At 41.3% G+C, this 20132-nt stretch overlaps 1 protein-coding gene across 26 annotated transcripts in view; it reads right to left on the reverse strand.

The window, feature by feature from the left end:
* SBNO1 (strawberry notch homolog 1) overlaps window positions 1–20132 on the reverse strand; it is an 81218-nt gene that overhangs the window by 42561 nt on the left and 18525 nt on the right. For 15 of the 26 annotated variants that reach the window (XM_054239067.2, XM_054239070.2, XM_054239066.2 and 12 more), the window contains 11 exons: window positions 18211–18523; window positions 14566–14666; window positions 10040–10136; window positions 7836–7996; window positions 6226–6359; window positions 5341–5431; window positions 2997–3158; window positions 2154–2289; window positions 1969–2074; window positions 1688–1841; window positions 456–638 (listed from right to left, as the gene is read on the reverse strand). In XM_054239067.2, coding sequence (XP_054095042.1) covers window positions 456–638; window positions 1688–1841; window positions 1969–2074; window positions 2154–2289; window positions 2997–3158; window positions 5341–5431; window positions 6226–6359; window positions 7836–7996; window positions 10040–10136; window positions 14566–14666; window positions 18211–18523 — 1638 coding nt within the window. The remainder of the gene's footprint in view (window positions 1–455; window positions 639–1687; window positions 1842–1968; window positions 2075–2153; window positions 2290–2996; window positions 3159–5340; window positions 5432–6225; window positions 6360–7835; window positions 7997–10039; window positions 10137–14565; window positions 14667–18210; window positions 18524–20132) is intronic. The other 11 variants (XM_054239068.2, XM_054239063.2, XM_078337634.1 and 8 more) reach the window with 2 other exon arrangements.

Consider the following 20132-nt stretch of genomic DNA (forward strand, 5'->3'; position numbering starts at 1 on the left):
AACAAAAATTTCAAACAACAACGTCCTCAGTATTATAAAACACACATTCATTTTAGTTATTTCTTCTGTGTATTTGAGACAGGTTATGTGTCAAAACCTTATTATGCAGGAGACAGAATTACAAACAGTAGTAAGCGTGAGTGGAGTCCCTGCCATTGCAGAGTTTATAGTACCTAATGCTTTAAGTAGATATTCACCAAAAGAAAAAACCTTAATGCAATACACAATCATATGTTACCAGTGGTACCAGCTACCGATGACTAATAATAGTGATGTTTACTTTGTGATACTTTTCTGAGTTCTCTAAATTCTCCAAGCAGACATTTCCTTTATAACTTTAAGAAATTTATTATTTAGGAAAACCAGATTTTGCAAGCAGAAAAACCTCAGCATCCACAAAAACTAAACAACATAACTCCAAAACAATGAATTTCTTAATGAGTTATTTGACTTACTTTTCCATTCTTGATTTCCTCTCGAGCTAGTTGCACAACCCTTTTAACTTTGGATGCTATACATAAGTATTTGAAAAACCTCTGATGAGCAGACCAGAACTGACCCCACATGGACTTCTTCATTCGTTGTTCGGCATCAATCAGATCTGCAGCTTGCTGAAACCGCTCTCTGGCGATGACCCACTGAAGATACACAAACAACATTTCAGACATTTCATCTTTGAGTGTAGTTATTTAAAAATATCAACTAAATCAAAATAATGTTAAGTGCAAGGCCATTTAATATTAACCTAATAATTCATCTTTAGAAACTTGGAATTTGTTTCTCAGCATTCACAGTTGTCTCAAGTTTCTTATTATCTAATGCAGTCATTTTAGGAAATAATGTGATTCTTAAAACTGTGCAACTGAAATATATGACTATAAGTTATGAATTACCTTAACAAAATGAAAACTTCAAAAATCTGAAATATAAGAACATTGGTCAGGCCAGGTACAGTGGCTCATGCCTATAATCCCAGCACTTTGGGAGGCTGAGGGCAGGCGGATCCCTTGAGCCTAGGAGTTCCAGACCAGCCTGAGCAACACTGTAAAACCTTGTCCCTACCAAAAACCATAAAATTAGCTGGGCAACGTGGTGCACACCTGAAGTCCCTCCTACTCAGGAGGTCGAGATAGGAGAACTGCTTGAACCTGGGAGGTGGGGGTTCCAGTAAGCTGAGATCACACCACTGCACTCCAGCCTAGGCGACAGAGTGAGAGACCCTCAAAAACAAAAAAACTACTTCGGTTAAACAGTGTATCATCTGTTTTTTGGTTTTTTTTTCTGAGAAGGAGTCTCCCTATGTCGCCCAGGCTGGAGTGCAGTGGTGTGATCTCAGCTCACTGCAACCTGCACCTCCTGGGTTCATGCAATTCTTCTGCCTCAGTCTCCCCAAGCAGCAGGGACTACAGGTGCAGGCCACCATGCCTAGCTAAACTTTTTTGTATTTTAGTAGAGATGAGGTTTCACCATGCTGGCCAGGGTGGTCTTGAACTCTTAACCTCAGGCGATCCTCCCACCTCGGCCTCCCAAAGTGATGGGATTATAGGTGTGAGCCACTGCATAAGGCCTCATCTGTTGGTTTAGAGCAGAAACATTCCCTTGGGCAGGAGCCATCACAATTGCCAAACCTAACAGACAGATTATGAGATACATAAAATAAACACAGGAATTAAGAAAAATTCCTCACCAGCTTGACTGCTTTGTTATACATTTTAACATAGCTCTGAGAAAGAAGAACTTCTTCAATTTTGAAGGTCACTCCAGTAAAGCTCAGCTGTCGAGCAATGTACATTCCTCTGAGCTTCATATCCATAGCAACTATTTCCATGGCACCAACTCCTCTGAATAAATTTAAAACATACAGTAACTACCAATAAAGTAGAACTTTAACATACAGAGAACGAGCTATAGGAGTAACACATTACTTAGATTGCTACTGAGAACGGTATATACTATAAACTGCATTACCTCCGTTCTACTGCTTGAATAAAATCACTGAATTCTCTAAATGGAGTACCCTCACCCCATATGCCAAGACGGTTCATATAGGCCATGTTGCGTGGTTCAGAAGCACCTGAAAAACCCACAAATCAAATAAATTATAGTTGAAAAAATAACCTGCAATGTATGTTTTTAAATAAATAACTACTTACCAGTTGCACTAGCATAAACAACTCTGGCTTTTGGCAATTTGTTCTGAAGCTCTAAAACAGCTAAGCCTGTCTTGGTTGGCTTTGAAGAACCAACAGGACATAAGTTTTTTGCTTTATGACACTCATCAAACACTATCTAAATGGAATGAATTAAGGAATGTATCACATTACTATTAAGTGTCTCTAGTCTTTGAAGAAGAGTTAACTTTTATTCCAAGGCCTTCTAATTGCCTACTTTATGACTGCAAATATAAAAGAAGTCCTATGTGCCTTTCCCCAGTTACATCCTCCTCCCTCTCAGGCCTCAAAGGCATTCACTGAATTTGGAATTTATCTAAACCAGCTATTTGCTTTTAAAGTAAAACAGAGAAAAGAACCCACTGCAGCAAGAAGTTATTATTTGGTAACTTGTGTAAGTAGAAGCATGATGGGTAACCAATTTAAGCAGTATTTCAGAGTGGTGTTCCTCACACAAGACAGTTCAGAGATATGCTGTAAACAAGGAAGTCTGGGCTCACTAAGTTCTAACAGTGTTCTTTCCCTTAGCCTTCTCAGGTATTTTGCTATGTAAATATACAATGTTAATCCCCAAAGGGGGAATATAGTATCCAGCATTCCTCATAGCTAATTAATATTTTTCTAAACCATGAGGTTAAATACTGGTCTCCTAACAGGTAAAAAAACAATTAACTTTCTAATCCCTTTGGATATTCTAGCTTATCATTAATTAAAGTTTTCACTCCACCAATTCATTAAATTTTAGGATTCCTGTTTCCCAAAGGTCTCCCCTTTTATAATTTTGCTGTCATTAAAAAATAAAAAAATATTTTCCGTAAAGGATACCACTCCATCAAAGTCATCACCACACCAATGTAGAAGTTGTTTTAATCTAGTTTTATACTTGCCGCCAGACTGGCTTTCACCAATAAGTGAAGAGTATGTAGCAAAAATAACACCCTTTTTCACACTCCCATTATGTTTGGAAGAAATTTTTCCATATTTAAACTAAAAGAAAAAGAAGAGAAGAATTTAATTAGTATACCTTTCTCTCGGAAACATTTATCCCTACCAAACATTCCAAGTAGGAACTCATTAGGCCCTTAACAGGCTTCAGAAAACACAAAAGTACAAAGACAGACAAATTTTTTGTATAGCTATATACAACACAAGCACTCAACTTTATAGTACAAAAATCTAGTTTTTGGTAGGGGACAGTGGCTCAGGCCTGCAATCCCAACACTTCGGAGGCCAAGGTAGATACATTGCTTGAGCTCAGGAGTACAAGACCAGCCTGGCCAACATAGTGAAACCCCATCTCTATAAAAAACACAAAAATTAGCCAGGTGTCATGGCACATTCTTATGGTCCCAGCTACTCCAGAGGCTGAAGTTGGAGAATTGCTTAAGCCTGGAAGACGGAGGTTGCAGTCAGCTGAGATCGTGCCACTGCACTCCAGCCTCGGTGAGAGTTGAGATCGTGGTAAGACAAAAAAAATCCAGTTTTCAAAGTCTTAAAAACTCTTATCATCAAGAAAAAATACTGAATACCAAACTCCCCCATAAGAAAAAAATGTCACAATTTACAAGTATTTACTGTGCACTTACTATATGCAAAATACCATGATTAATTTCTGAGGAATATATAAGAATTGAGTAATTATTAGACCATCCTGGTCAACATGGTGAAACCCCATCTCTATTAAAAATACAAAAAATTAGCTGGGCATGGTGGCATGTGCCTGTAATCCCAGCTACTCAGGAGGCTGAGGCAGGAGAACTGCCTGAACCCAGGAGGTAGAGATTGTGGTGAGCCAAGATCGTGCCATTGCACTCCAGCCTGGGTAACAAGAGCGAAACTCCATCTCAGAAAAAAAAAAAAGAATTGAGTAATTATTAATGTGCCCTTCTAATACCAATCTGAAATTTAAAAAAATTTCTAGGAGCCGGTTACATGCTTTTAGTTCTGAAGTGTATAAAGTCATTCAAGACACCAGTACTTCATAACTACAAATTCACCCAGTAAAACCCATCCTAACAAGCCACTGATGAGCAGGGCAACACTGAATTCAACTTAGGACTCACATGGGAAGTAGATTTACAGTTACCTATTTTCAAAGAATTACCAGGGGGTACTTCCAGGAACCATATCAGTCTATTTTAATCTCATAACACCAACAACTGGTTCAGGCATAGTAGGTCAATAAAGATTTGCTAAATGAACCTTAACACTTTTTTTTTTTTTTTTGGGATAGAGTCTCGCTCTGTCGCCCAGGCTGGAGTGCAGTGGGACGATCTGAGCTCACTGCAACTTCTGCCTCCCAGGTTCAAGCAATTCTCCTGACTCAGCCTCCTGAGTACTATGATTACAGGCGGGCACCACCATGCCTAACTCATTTTTGTATTTTTAGTAGAGACAGGATTCAACATCTTGGCCAGGCTGGTCTTAAACTGCTGACCTCATGATCTACCCACCTCAGCCTCCACAAGGTGCTGGAATTACAGGCATGAGCCACCGCACCCGGCCTTAATTTTTGTATTTTTAGTAGAGACAGGGTTTCATCATGTTGGTCAGGCTGATCTCAAACTCCTGATCTCAGGTGATCCACCTGCCTATGCCTCCCAACATGCTGGGATTATGGCATGAGCCACCACGTCCAGCACTGAACCTTAACATTCTGAAACACACTGGCATACATTTTCTTTCACCTTACAAAATTGTTTTCATGTGAGAAGAGGTACGGGTAACTCAAGTCCATCAGCTGTACAAATACAAATAGCAGTCTGCCCAAGCCATAACTACCTACACCACACATGATTTGGTCAATTATAGTGCAAGGTATGCCACCTATCTACATTGCATCCTTATGGTATGTAAACTTTCAAAAGAAAGACAAAAATAGCACTGATTATTGAGAGAATCAACTAGCGTGCACTGTACACCTACAACACATCTCAATTTGGACTGGTCATTTATACTGCTCAACAGCCACATGTGATGAATGGTTACTGCTTGTCACGGTGTTTAGCACACAGGAATCCACAAACCAACAACAGTGGCTGCACTCACTATGCTTTCTGTGGAGTAACATGAAAACCGTACAAAGTTGTCCAACGTTTTCCCTTATATAGACATCTCATAGATGAGTCAATATTTACTGAATAACCAACTGAATAAAAAGCTTTCATACCTTATTTAATGAATGAACCAAAATGTTTTTTGCTCCAATATCCCTTAAATCTCTTTCAGCATCATATTTTAAGTCATTTGAAACACTAAACCTGCCAAAATAAAAAAAGCAAAAATTAAATACAAATTATGTAATTACAAAATTCAGGAATAAATAAAGCCAGGTTGTGACACTTAAAACAAAAAATTTTAAAAAACCCTACTAATTAAAACCCATCTCAAAAGTCACGCACGGTGGCTCAGGCCTGTAATCCCAGCACTTTGGGAGGCTGAGGTGGGTGGATCACGAGGTCAGGAGATTGAGACCATCCTGGCTAACATGGTAAAACCTCGTCTCTACTAAAAATACAAAAAATTAGCTGGGCATGATGGTGCGCTCCTGTCGTCCCACCTACTCAGGAGGATGAGGCAGGAGAATCACTTCAGCTCGGGAAGCAGAGGTTGCAGTGAGCCAAGATCGAATACTGCATTCCAGCCCAGGGAACAGAGCAAGATTCTGTCTCAAAAAAAATCCCAAACAACCCACCCCACTGAGTGCAGTGGCTCACACCTGTAATTCCAACAGTTTGAAAGGATGAGTCAGGAGAACTGCTTGAGCCAAGAAGTTTGAGACCACCCTGAGCAACACAACAAAACCCATTTCTACAAACAAAAAAATTAGCCAAGCATGGTGGTGCACACCTGTAGTCCCAGCTACTCAGGAGGCTGAGGCAGGAGAATCACTTGAGCCCCAGAGGTAGAGGCTGCAGTGAGCCGTGAATGTGCCACTGCACTTCAGCCTGGGTGACAGAGACCCTGTCTTGATCAGGAGGGGGGATCTCATCCTCACATGCTAAAGTAATTATTCACTAATAAAAGCTTCCGAGGCCAATTTTTAAACACTTACCACAATGCTCGTTTCCTACTCAACAAATAATTTTCATAGATGATTCCTGCTATCGTTCTTCCTTTTCCTACACCAGCACCATCACCTATTAAGAAGCCAGCACGATCTCCATTAGGTAGAAAAGTTTCATGTTGCTGAAAAACAAAAGGCTGGTAATTAACATAATCCTTTAGGTATTTTGGTGATCAGTCTTTTATACACTGTTTTACAAATATGTTCACGTTATCTGTTTTTTGTTTTGTATATATATTTTGTAACATTATTTATTTTTACTTAAATTTCACACAGTTTGGCTTTTAATGTGGATACTTTCTACATTTTTACTATATATTATCTCCTGCTACTCTTCCATGTACCAGATAACTAAAGTTAACAAATTGGTGAGGAGCCCACCATACCTCTATCAGCACTTGCAAAACCAAATAGGAAGTTTTTTTGTTTTCTTTTTGACACAGAGTCTCACTCTGTCATCCAGGCTGGAGTGCAGTAGCACAATCTCTAGTTCAATGCAACCTCCACCTCCTGGGTTCAAGTGATTCTCCTGCCTCAGCTTCCTGAGTAGCTGGGACTACAGGCGTGCACCACTATGCCCAGCTAATTTTGTATTTTTAGTGGAGACAGAGTTTCACCATGTTGGCCAGGCTGATCTCAAACTCCTGACCTCAGGGTGATCCATCTGCCTCAGCCTCCCAAAGTGCTGGGATTACCAGGCGTGAGCCACCATGCCCAGCCAAATTAAACATTTTACATCACACAAAATATAGAGGATAAATGGCTATTTTGGATATTACTTATTTTACAGATATGGAGTATGACTGAAATCATTTTAAGACCACAGTTTAACTCTATCTCACATAGTTTTAAAAGCCCACACAACACTTCACAGTCCAATAATATGACAGTTTATACAATCATCCCCCAACAATGTGGATGCTCAAATCTTTTCCAGCTGGGGGGAACAAAAGGTACAACAAATACCCTTCTGCATACATTCCAAGAGTTCTAGGGAGCACACTCCTAGGAATGGACATATACACACACATAAATATATAATTTTTTTTTTTTTTTTTTTTGAGAAAGGATCTCATTCCTATCACCCAGGCTGGAGTGACATGATCATGGCTTATTACAGCCTCAACTTCCCAAGCTGAAGTGATTCTCCTACCTCAGCCTCTCAAGAAACTGGGACTATAGGCCCATGCCACTACACCCAGCTAATTTTTTGTATTTTTAGTAGAGATGGTGATTCACCATGTTACCCGTACTGGTCTTGAACTCCTGGGCTCAAGCAATCTGCCCATCTCAGCCTCCCCAAGTGCTGGGATTGCAGACATGAGCCACCGTGCCCAGTCGATATACACATTTTAAATTTTAATAGATACTCCCAGTAAATTCCAAGAAAGTTATGACATCTGTCATTTCCACTGGAAATACACTATTTGCATCTCTGCTACACTTCTAAGTTTAGTTTTCCAACACATAAAATGTTCATAAAAATCACATTTACAAGCTTTTCATGCAAGGAAAAATTACCTTTAGATTGAAACAACTACGTTATCTAGAGTAGGATAAAATAATAATTATGTAAATTATGAAATATTATTGCTTACCTGGGCTGCATATGTAATTGCCTCAAGTTGTAATGCTGATAACCAGCCATTATCAATGGTTTCCTCAGAAATTGACGTTTTGTACCAAACATCAGGAGGAGTAACACTGGATAAAGAGCTAGTTTCCACAACAGCATCTGGGTGACGTAGGCCAATTTTTACTAAATAAAAATTTAAAAATAGTTATTCCAAATAAAAACATTGCTAGTTTCATTACAGGCTATTGCAATATTTTTCCTATGACAAAGAAAAATAATTAGAAAGTATTCACTCTGGGATTCTATAAAAAGTCACTGATGATAAAAGTACTATCCATATTTGACTAAAATGATTTATAAACTACATATGGTTAAAAGAGACTTGGGCCAGACAGGTGGCTCATGCCAGCAATCCCAGCACTCTTGGAGGCCGAGGTGGAGGGATCACCTGAGGTCAGGCATTCGAGACCAGCCTGGTCAACATAGCAAAACCCTGTCTCTATTAAAAATACAAAAATTAGTTGGGCATGTTGGTACATGCCTGTAATTCCAGCTTACTCAGGAGGCTGAGGCACGAGAATCACTTGAACCCAGGAGACAAGAGGTTGCAGTGAGCCGAGATCACGCCTGCACTCTAGCCTGGGTGACAGAGCAAGACTCCACCTCAAGAAAAAAAAATAAAACAACCAAGTCCCCCAAATATACAACATGAATATATTAAAATAATGATCTAGAAGCTTTTTCTGTAAAGGATCAGAGAATGATTTTGTCTTTTTAGGCCATCCTGTCTCGTATAACTACTTAACATTGCTGTTATACTGTCAATGCAGCCATAGAATGAGTAAATCAATGAATATGTCTATTTTCCAATAAAACTATTTACTATAAAAGAGGGTGTGGTCCAGATTCAGTTTGCTGTCCTCTGGCTTAAAGGGCCATAAACTCTCTTTTTGCTTTGTTGAGAGGAGATCTTGCTCTGTCGCCAGGCTGGAGTGCAGTGGCGCTATCTCAGTTCACTGTAACCTCTGCCTCCTGGGTTCAAGCAATTCTCCTGCCTCAGCCTCCTGAGTAGCTGGGACTACAGGCATGAGCCACCATGCCCAGCTAATTTTTGTATTTTTAGTACAGATGGGGTTTCACCATGTTGGCCAGGATGGTCCTGATCTCTTGACCTCGTGATCCACCCACCTCAGCCTCCCAAAGTGTTGGGATTATAGGAGTGAGCCACCGCGCCCAGCCCCAACTCTTTCAATATGTTTGCAAAATGATTATTAGTAATGGGAGAAAGAAAACAAGAAGTTCAGGTAGGCCCCCTAAAACTCATTATACATGACCAGAAAAGGCTGATGGAATCTTGGAGTCTATCAGTAGTTGATAAAAAGAGAATTATAGTTCAAGTCAAATAGTATTATTAGTGGCTTTTATTTTTTTTGAGATGGAGTCTCAATCTGCTGCTCAGGCTAGCATGCAGTGGCATGATCTCGGCTCACTGCAACCTCTGCCTCCTGGATTCAAGGGATTCTCCTGCCTTAGCCTCCCAAGTAGCTGGGTTTACAGGCATGTGCGACCACGCCTGGCTAATTTTTTTTGTATTTTTAGTAGAGACGTGGTTTCACATGTTGCCAGGTTGGTCTCGAACTCCCGACCTCGTGATCTGCCTGCCTTGGCCTCCCAGAGTGCTGGGATTACAAGTGTGAGCCACCACACCTGGCCTATTACTGGCTTTTTACAGAAACCAATACTACATAAAAGACAAATTCTAGACACAAATTTGTTTCCTATAATAAAAAAGTGAAAATATTATGCAAATACTAAAAACCTAATTTTCTACTTCACATAGTGGCTGCAAAAAACAAAAATCATGGTTATACAAAAGGGAGAAATAAAATTAACAACTACGGAATTCAAATAGCACAAATCATTTTTATAATTTCAATGTTTTTACAATTTTAGACAAGCTGTATATAATATAAATATGTATCTTAGCTTTATACATCTCTACAATTAGCTTTGATATTTATAATCACTACTCCTATGAACAAAATTAACTTAAAATAAAATCTAAGGTTCTTTAGTTTGAATTTTAAATGACTTTGACCAAAAACAAGGTTTTAATTTATATGGGGAAAAAAACAGCAAAACAAAAAGAACCAAATGAATAAAAAATTAAAAAAAAAAACACAGTAAAACTTTGATGTAAATATTTGACAAATCCCAAAGACTTACACTTTATTGGCATGTACTCTGCATAGGTTTCTGCATGACCCATTTCTTCCTCGTCTTCTTCCTCTGGTTCATCATCATCTTTTACAACAGGGACCTTCTGCAACATAGAAGGACCACAAGAGCATAATCGATCCCAAATTCAGGGACCGAACACCCAGCCAACACATAGAAAAACTCTCCTGTAGGAACGACTACCATCTTCCATCATGGAAACACAATGTGCCACCTCAATAATCCCTAAAATCTGGGCCATGCTTCGTGGCTTTCCTGCTTCTCTGATAATGAGCACAGACAACAAGGACCTACACTGTCCCTTACCCATAAATGGGTCACCACTGGGCTCCACGTCCTTCTAGCCGCCATCATCTTAAGCTACTTTCCCCTTCAATGCTGCCTACCACCCCTCCTTGATGCCCAGAACTCTCTCTGCACTCAGACCGCCCCTTCATTCTAGTTTCAGGAGAAAGAGGAAGCACTGTGGCTGGCTCTTCATAGTGCTAGAACTAGAGTGAACCCCAGCAAAGTGCCTCTCAGCACCACATCCCACCTTTTTCTCAGTTCACTTCCATTTGTCTACTTTTCTACATATTCTAATACTAAAACCCCAGAAGACTGGAGTTTAAAGGCTCTTATGAAGAACAGAAAATTTAGTTCAGACTTCCGTGTCTCCACAGGTACAATCATGATCATATGTAAGATGGCCATATAACTTATTCTCCAAACCTCGGCACATCTGAGTTGGGGCGCTATTAGAAATCACACTGAGAAAACAGGAGTAAACCCAGACTGTCTTCGACAAACCAAGTATGGTCACCATAGTTATGCTTTCCTTTTCTTCCTCTACGGGATCTTAAAGGAATTTTTATTACCAGTTTAATCATTAGGAAACTGTTTATTAAAGTGTACTTGTTCAGGGAAGGATATATTAAAAAAAAAAAAAAAAACTATTGTGAAACTCAATATACCAAGGGAAGAGGACAACAAAAACTTATAGGTTAAGGCAAATTAAGGCAAGGTCAAGACAGCATTGAAAGGTAAGGACAGATTCTTTTTTCATTTACCTCAGAATCTAGAGCAGAATATGGTTGCAAATACATACCTGATAAATGTGAAACAGAAAAGAGGTGGGACATAACCATCCGATCAACATTAATTAACCCATGGAGTCTTTAGATAAAATCTAAGAACTTCAAATGTTCTCAGAAATTTTGCTAAAATAAAACCCAATTTCAGAAATTCGAGGCAAAATAGGTCTGGTCAAAGGAAGAGACCTGAATCCCAATTATGCTGTTATTTAATTGTGTCATCTGTTATTTAATTTAGGCAAATAACATAAATTCTGGGTCCTCTCCACCTCCAACTTCTCACCCTATCCTCTCTTATAAAATAGGAATGAATTATATGCTAAGATAACCAATCTCCTTTCTCACTCCATCTTTTATTCCCCTACCTAGAGTTTTTTAAAAATCACCAGGGGTGGCCAGGCACAGTGGCTCATGCCTGTAATCCCAGCACTTTGGGAGGCCAAGGCAGGTGGATCACTTGAGGTCAGGAGTTCGAGACCAGCCTGGCCAACATGGCAAAACCCTCTCTACTAAAAATATAAAAATTAGCTGGGCGTGGTGGCGGGCACCTGTAATTCCAGCTACTTGGGAGGCTGAGGCAGGACAACTGCTTCAACCTGGGAAGCGGAGGATGCAGTGAGCCAGGATTGCGCACCATTGCACTCCAGCCTGGGCAACAAGAGCAAAACTCCTTCTCAAAATAATAATCTGAGGCAGGAGAATCACTTGAACCTATGAGGCAGAAGTTGCAGTGAGCCGAGATCACACCAATGCCCTCCAGCCTAGGCTATACAGCAAAACTCTCTCTCAAGAAAAAAAAACCACACACAAACATTTGTCAACTAGTTTGGTTCCTGGGCTACCAGTGTGCAGTCTCTCTGAGGTGTTACTTAACTGCTAGGCCAATAAAATAAAATACTTTTGGTACATAATAGGCTGAAACAGAAACATGAGAACCACCTAAAACATTTCTTCAAGAAATATGCATTCTTAGTTTCCAAAAAATCACCTTCCAAGTGCTGCTGGTAGACAATCACTAAATAAACTGGGTACTGACAGTAGCACTTGTTCTGGTCCACACTCAAAATCTCAGCTACAGTTTGCTGCACTGTTTCCAATTCCATATTTCAGAACCAAGTCTCAAGTTTTTTGGTGCCAGGCGCCATGGCTCACGCCTGTAATCCCAGCACTTTGGGATGCCGAGACAGACGGATCACAAGGTCAAGAGATTGAGACCCTCTTGACCAACATGGTGAAACCCGTCTCTACTAAAAAATACAAAAATTAGCTGAATGTGGTGGTGTGCGCCTGTAGTCCCAGCCACTTGGGAAGCTGAGGCAGGAGCATTGCTTGAACCTGGGAGGCAGAGGTTGCAGTGAACTGAGATTGTGCCACTGCACTTCAGCCTGGTGCCTGGCAAGAGCTAGATTCTGTCTCAAAAAAACAAAAAAAACCACGTTTTTTGGTATCGTTATGTACAGTCATATCATATTTTCCTCCTTTTTTCCTTTCCCCTCTCCCTTTTCCAATCCCCTCCGCAAGGCCTCTAGCATACTTGTTCTTACCTCCCCTTTAAGTTAACCAACTTTTCAACCTCTCTTCCCTAACCCTACTCATCCCGAATCTCTGCCTGCCCTACCCCAACTTATCCTGAAGCACTAACAGGTCCCTCCACGTCTACTGGCTCAATGGTGCTGGACTAAGTCCAAAGTGTTTCAAACTCAATTCAGGGCAAGGTGCTTTGGCCTCCAGGATCACCTGAGGTCAGGAGTTTGAGACCAGAAGACTGGCCAACATGGTAAAACCCCATCTCTACTAAAAATACAAAAATTAGCCAGGTCTGGAGACATGCACCTTTAATCCCAGCTACTCAGGAGGCTAAAGCAGGAGAATCACTTGAACCTGGGAGGCAGAGGTTACAATGAGCCAAGATCAGGCCACTGCACTCTAGCCTGGGTTCCAGAGCAAGACTCCATCTCAAAAATACAAAAACAGAAAGAGAAAAACTCTCAATTGAGGATCCTCCATGGAGCCCACATCTGCCATTCCCAATTCTTTCTGCAAGCCAAGCTTCCTGGCTTATTTTCACCTAAGCACATAGTCGTTGCCTCCTCTGTGCCTATTAATTCTTTAGCTCACTTCTTAAAATCCTATCTCAAAGTCTCGTCATACTCAAAATTCAAGCTGAATTACTCCTCCTCCATAACGTGCACCAGGCCACTTGAGTTCATGAAGGTCTCCTCTTCCTCCAAATTCTTAACCTTTACTGTGAGTAGCACATTACAACTTTTGATGTACTTTTCTTTCTTTCTTTTTTTTTTTTTTTGAGATGGAGCCTCACTCTGTAGTCCAGGCTGGTGTGCAGTGGTGTGATCTCGGCTAACTGCAATCTCTGCCTCCTGGGTTCAAGCGAATTTCCTGCCTCATCCTCCCCAGTAGCTGGGATTACAGGGTCGTGCCACCATGCTCAGCTAATATTTATATTTTTGGTAGAGACAGGGTTTCACCATTTGGTCAAGGCTGGTCTTGAACTCCTGACCTCGTTATCTGCTCACCTCAGCCTCCCTAAGTGCTGGGATTACAGGCATGAGCCACTGAGTCCAGCCTGATATAATTTTCATTATTACTCCTTAATCCAGATGGTTGTCAAATTTTATTTACATAGGTGGAATCACAGAGTATACTTCTTGTAGAAACCTACTTCATATTAACAATGTTATACAGAGAGAATTTATTAAATAAATGTATGGAATCAACTGATCCAAAGCATACAGCATTTTCAAAATGTTAAGAATTACTCATAACCAGGCTGGGCGTGGTAGCTCACGCCTGTAAGTCCAGCACTTTGGGAGGCCGAGGCAGGTGGATTACCTGAGGTCAGGAGTTTGAGACCAGCCTGGCCAACATGGTGAAACCCCATCTCTACTAATAATACAAAAATTAGCCAGACATGGTGGCACGTGCCTGTAATCCCAGCTACTTGAGAGGCTGAGGTGGGAGAATCGCTTGAACCTGGGACATGAAGGTTGCAGTGAGCCGAGATCGTGCCACCACCCTCCAGCCTGGGCAAGAGAGACTCTGTCTCAAAAACAAAACAAAACAAAAGAATAACCATTATGTATGAGCTATGTATTCAAGTTCAATCCTAAAAGGAACAGAGTCATCAAATCGTTTTTGTTAACCTCACATTGTCTTCTTTTCTGCTCAAATGAGATTTTTTAACACTAAGATATCAGTACTCCATGTAGTACCACATTCCATCAAATCTGCAAGTTTTAACCACCTGGTTAGCACCTATTAGATTATTCCACTGAGATTTAAGCTCATCCATTAGTTTAAATGCCTATGTAGCTTCTCCTCCGCCCAAAAACAGCTCTCTGAGGGGTGTTCCAGATAGAATACTTTTAGTTGAGTATACTCTCAAACTATACAAAAATAAAGACACAGCTATTTGAAACCCACCATAGTTGGCGAAAAACTCCTCATTTTCATGTCGTTTATCCACATTCTTGCTACATCTTTATTAGAAGACTCTTTCTTTACTGTACCATTGCTTACATCAGCTGAGGAGAAAAAAGACAATTTATATTTTAGAAAAAAATTCTCAACTTATTTTCTCATTACTTAAAAATCCAGAACTTTACCCATTTCACAAACCAAAGAATGTCAATCTATTACTAATTTATTTTTTTATTTATTTACTTAATTTTTTGAGACAGAGCTTTTCTCTTGTTGCCCAAGCAATTCTGCTCAGCCTCCAGAGTAGCTGGAATTACAGGCATGCGTCATCGTGCTCGGCTAATTTTTTTTTTTCCTCTCTTTTTTTTTTTAAGTAGAGATGGGGTTTCTCATGTTGGTCAGGCTGGCCTTGAACTCCCGACCTCAGCTGATCTGCCCACCTCGGCCTCCCAAAGTGCTGGGATTACAGGGGTGAGCCACCATAGCCAGACTCTTTTAAATTAAGCACAGGCATGAAAACATTCAAACCCTTGTGTCTTTATGGAAGTAAAGAATTAACTTGGCCAGGTGTGATGGCTCACGCCTGTAATCCCAGCAATTTGGCAGGCGGAGCACGAGGTCAGGAGTTCAAGACCAGCCTGGCCAAGATGATGACACCCTGACTCTAATAAAAATACAAAAATTAACTGGGCATGGTAGCAGGTGCCTGTAATCCCAGCTACTCGGGAGGCTGAAGCAGAGAATTGCTTGAACCTGGGAGGCGGAGGTTGCAGTGAGCCAAGATCGTGTCACTGCACTCTAGCCTAGGCGACAGAGAGAGACTCTGTCTCAAAAAAGAATAAACTTCTGAAAACAAGTAATTCACAAACAATGTGTGCATGGGAAACTTGAAAATTATCAGAAAGATACCCTAATCACGACTATTTAATAGTTTAATGAAAACACCAAAAGCCAGTATTACTTTGAGACTCTTCACTTGACTCATTAAAAACAAACAAAACTGGCTGGGTACGGTGGCTCACACCTGTAATCCCAGCACTTTGGGAGGCTAAGGCGGGCAGATCATGAGGTCAGGGGTTTGAGACTAGTCTAGCCAGCATGGTGAAATCCTGTTTTTACTAAAAATACAAAAAATTAGCCGGGCATGATGGCAAGCACCTGTCATCCCAGCTACACGGGAGTCTGAGGCAGGAGAATTGCTTGAACTCAGCAAGCAGAGCTTGTAGTGAGCCAAGATCACATCACTGCACTCCAGCCTGGGTAACAGAACGAGACTCTCTCACACACACACAAAAAATAAAATAAAAATAAAGTATTAACAAAATAAGAAAATTACAACAGAGATGATATGTAGGGGCATGATTCATTTATTTTAACTGTGGAAAAGCCAGTAATCAGCTCATTGTTTTAAGACTGGAGTAAAACTGACAGATTAGAAACCCAAAGGGGCGGCCAGGCGTGGTGGGTCATGCCTATAATCCCAGCACTTTGAGAGGCCAAGGTGGGAGGATTAGGAGGTTAAGAGATTGACACCATCCTGGCCAACATGGTGAAACCCTGTCTCTACTAAAAATACAAAAATTAGCTGAACATGGTGGCATGCGCCTGTAGTCCCAGCTACTCGGGAGGCTGCAGCAGAGACTTGAGGAAAAAAAAAAAAAAAGAAATCCAAAGGGGCAACGTCCACACAGATAAAAGGTAAAACATGCAACACCTTGCTTTCTGCAGTTTCATATTTTCTTTCTTTTGAGACGGAGTTTCGCTCGTTACCCAGGCTGGAGTGCAATGGCGCGATCGATCTCGGCTCATGGCAACCTCCGCCTCCTGGGTTCAGGCAATTCTCCTGCCTCAGCCTCCTGAGTAGCTGGGATTACAGGCACGCACCACCATGCCCAGCTAATTCTTTTTTGTATTTTTAGTAGAGACGGGGTTTCACCATGTTGACCAGGATGGTCTTGATCTCTTGACTTTGTGATCCACCTGCCTCAGCCTCCCAAAGTGCTGGGATTACAGGCGTGAGCCACCGCGCCCAGCCAGTTTCATATTTTCAATGTTCTTCCCAGTCAGTAAAGAGGACCATCTCCAACACAAACCTTTGCTTATCTTCAGCATTCATTTACCATCTCTCAGTCCTGATCTAGTCTAACAGTTTCTCAGGCTTCCATACAAGGATAGTCTTGATTTGCAGCCTTAAATGTCTACATTTGTCTTTTAAAAATTACTCCCTTCAGTGTGGGAGAATTTACTGTCCTAGATGTCTCCTTCAGCTCCAAATCTATCCTGTTTTGTTTTGTTTTCTAAACTCTTTCCTCACAATGGCATACATGCACTCCTTTAATTTATGAGGGCATATGCTGATGTGAGGAGTACAATCCTCAGGAAGCCACTCATATATAAGCAACAGGCTTCCTCATTAAATCCAAAGACCCTAACCAGAAGCATCTTCCACAAACTGTCGACCATCCCTAAGTCCTGACAAGTGATTCCAGAAGCTGCCCTGCGCCTCAGCTAGGTCAAGGTCACAGTCCTGCACTCCACAGCAGAAAAAGGAATCAGTCCTAAGACAGCTAAAATGATTTCCCAACTGGCATCTCACTGCCAGGTTGCAGTCAGTTCAGGACAATGATCTTGAGAAGAAAAAAAAAAAAAAAAAACCCACAAAAAAATAAAAAACTATAGCCACAAGGACACAAACATAAAAATTAGATTATATGAAAATTTTAATCACAACTGTCACTTGAGATAGGTTCTACATCTTCCTACAAACATATTGCCCATTCTTTTAGAATGCTCCTATCCCTCTATTTCATAAAAACTCAAGCAGGCTGGGCGTGGTGGCTCACGCCTGGAATCCCAACCCTTTGGGAGGCCTAGATGGGTGGACTGTCTGAGCTCAGGAGTTCAAGACCAGCCTAGGCAATATGGTGAAACCCTGTCTCTACTAAATATACAAAAATTTGCTGGACATGATGGCGGGTGCGTGTAATCCCAGCTACTTGGGAGACTGAGGCAGAATTGCTTGAACCTGGGAGACAGAGGCTGCAGTGAGCAGAGATAATACCATTGCGCTCCAGTCTGACAGAGTGAAACTCCGTCTCAAAAAAAGAAAAAAAAATTCAACATATTGTAGAGAATAAAGTGCTTTATTGTCTACTGTGAATTAGATTCTGCTTTCAAACAAGATCTATAGATAATTCATAGGTAAATGAAGTATAAGATGCACTGATTTGTAAAGGATTAAGAAAAACATTAACTGCGCTAGCCACAATATATAAAACCAGTAAGATCTCATGTTACTAATGTAGCTACCTGATAATCCCACAAATTTCATTTCAAAGCTACACAATTTACCCAAGGCAGCTAAACTTTTGCTTCCCTTGAATTGTGTTAAAGAGCATAACTACACAAAATAATGCAGATAACACCCACCCACCTCCGCCTTTTTTTTTTAAACAGAGTTTCACTTTGTCGCCTAGGCTGGAGTGCAGTGGCTAGATCTTGGCTCACTGCAACCTCCACCTCCTAGATTCAAGCACAGATAACACCCTTTTATGCCCAGTTCTTTAAAAATCCAAGCAAATCGTTTAAAAAAGAGGCTGACATAGCTTACCAAAGGCAGAAAGTTAAGACTACTGAAAACAGACTTACTAGCTGCTGTTGCTACTGGCTGAGCAATATTAGCAGGTGGCTTTAGTTTCATGAGTTCATTAAGACTATTATGTTTTAGTAGATCCTTCAGTTGAACCTGGTCTTTTGAAGGTGCAGAAGTCATGGCATTTCGTACTGCTGGTGCTGAGACTGAAGGGCGTGTGCTTGCAGTAGTCTGGATAAACTTAGTTAAAGTGATGGTTTGCCTGTTGGTTGTTACAGGTGGTGTTTTAGTCATTACAATTGTAGATGCCAAGGGTGGAAGCTGATTTATTTGATTCAGCACAAATGTTGTAGTAGATGGAGGCTGCTGCTAGAAAACAAAAAACAATATGCCACTGAAAAGTGCTTTATTCTCTAATGAAGCTATATTCATAAACCTGGAAGGGCAACTAAAAATCTAAAATGGACTTATTGCTTTATTGTTTTTCCCTCCCTTGAGACATAGTCTCATTCTGTCACCCAGGCTGAAGTGCAGTTGTGTGATCATAGCTCACTGCAGCCTTGCCCAAATGGACTCAAGTGATTCTTGCAGCTCAGCCTCCCAAGTAGCTGGGACTACAGGTGCACACTACCATGCCTAGCCAATCTTTTAAGAGATAGGGTCTCGCTATGTTGCTCAGGTTGGTCTCAAACTCCTGGGCTCAAACCATTCTTCCACCTCAACCTCCCAAAGTATTGGGATTACAGGCAAGAGCCACTGTGCTTAGCTTTGCGTAAATATTGTTACTTCATTTCTGATTTGATTAGCTGCAAACTACAAAGTTAAAACACACAACTTTGTTAAAACATATACCATGTTAGTCGGCTGGTCTCCAACTCCTGACCTCAGATGATCCAGCTGCTCTGGCCTCCCAAATGCTGGGACTACAGGCGTGAGCCACTATGCCCGGCCACAAATCTGTTTTTAAAAATATCTTTGTGTGGCTGGGAGCAGTGGCTCACACCTGTAATCCCAGCACTTTGGGAGACTGAGGCAGGCAGATCACCTGAGGTCAGGAGTTTGAGACCAGCCTGGCCAACACGGTAAAAATCCCGTCTCTACTAAAGATACAAAAATTAGCCAGGCATGGTGGTGGGCGCCTGTAGTCCCAGCTACTCAGGAGGCTGAATGGTGGTGGGCACCTGTAGTCCCAGCTACTCAGGAGGCTGAGGCAGGAGCATCACCTGAACCCAGGAGGCAGAAGTTGCAGTGAGCTGAGATGGTGCCACTGTACTCCAACCTGGCAACAGAGTGAGTCACTGTCTCAGAAAAATTGTGGTGGTACACATCTGTAGTCCCAGCTACTGGGGACGCTGAGATGGGAGGGTTGTTTGAGCCTGGAAGGTAGAGGTTGCAGTGAGCTGAGAACACACGACTGCACTCCACTTGGGTGACAGAGTGAGACCCTGTCTCAAAAAAATAAAGAATTTTTACGTATAAGGTTAGACCAAAGGAACTCTATTTAAAGCACAATTACAATCACAGAAAAATTATATATGCCGCTGGGCACGGTGGTTCACACCTGTAATCCTAGCACTTTGGGAGGCTGAGGCAGGCAGATCACCTGAGGTCAGGAGTCTAAGACCAGCTTGACTAACAGGAAGAAACCCCATCTCTCCTAAAAATACAAAACTGGCTGGGCATGGTGGCACATGCCTGTAACCCCAGCTACTTGGCAGGCTGAGGCAAGAGAATTGCTTGAACCTGGGAGGCAGAGATGGCAGTAAGTCGAGATCCCGCCATTGCACTCCAGTCTGGGCAACAAGAGCAAAACTCCATCTCAAAAAAAAAAAATTTTATGTGAATGGACAAAAGCTGAAATAGATAAGCAAAATAGAAAATAGTAGGATAGGCCTGGCATGGTGGCTCATGCCTGTAATTCCAGCACTCTGGGAGGCCGAGGCAGGCAGATCACAAGGTCAGGAGTTCAAGACCAGAC

Source organism: Callithrix jacchus, chromosome 9 (assembly GCF_049354715.1).
Source record: "Callithrix jacchus isolate 240 chromosome 9, calJac240_pri, whole genome shotgun sequence".
Lineage (NCBI taxonomy): Eukaryota > Metazoa > Chordata > Mammalia > Primates > Cebidae > Callithrix > Callithrix jacchus.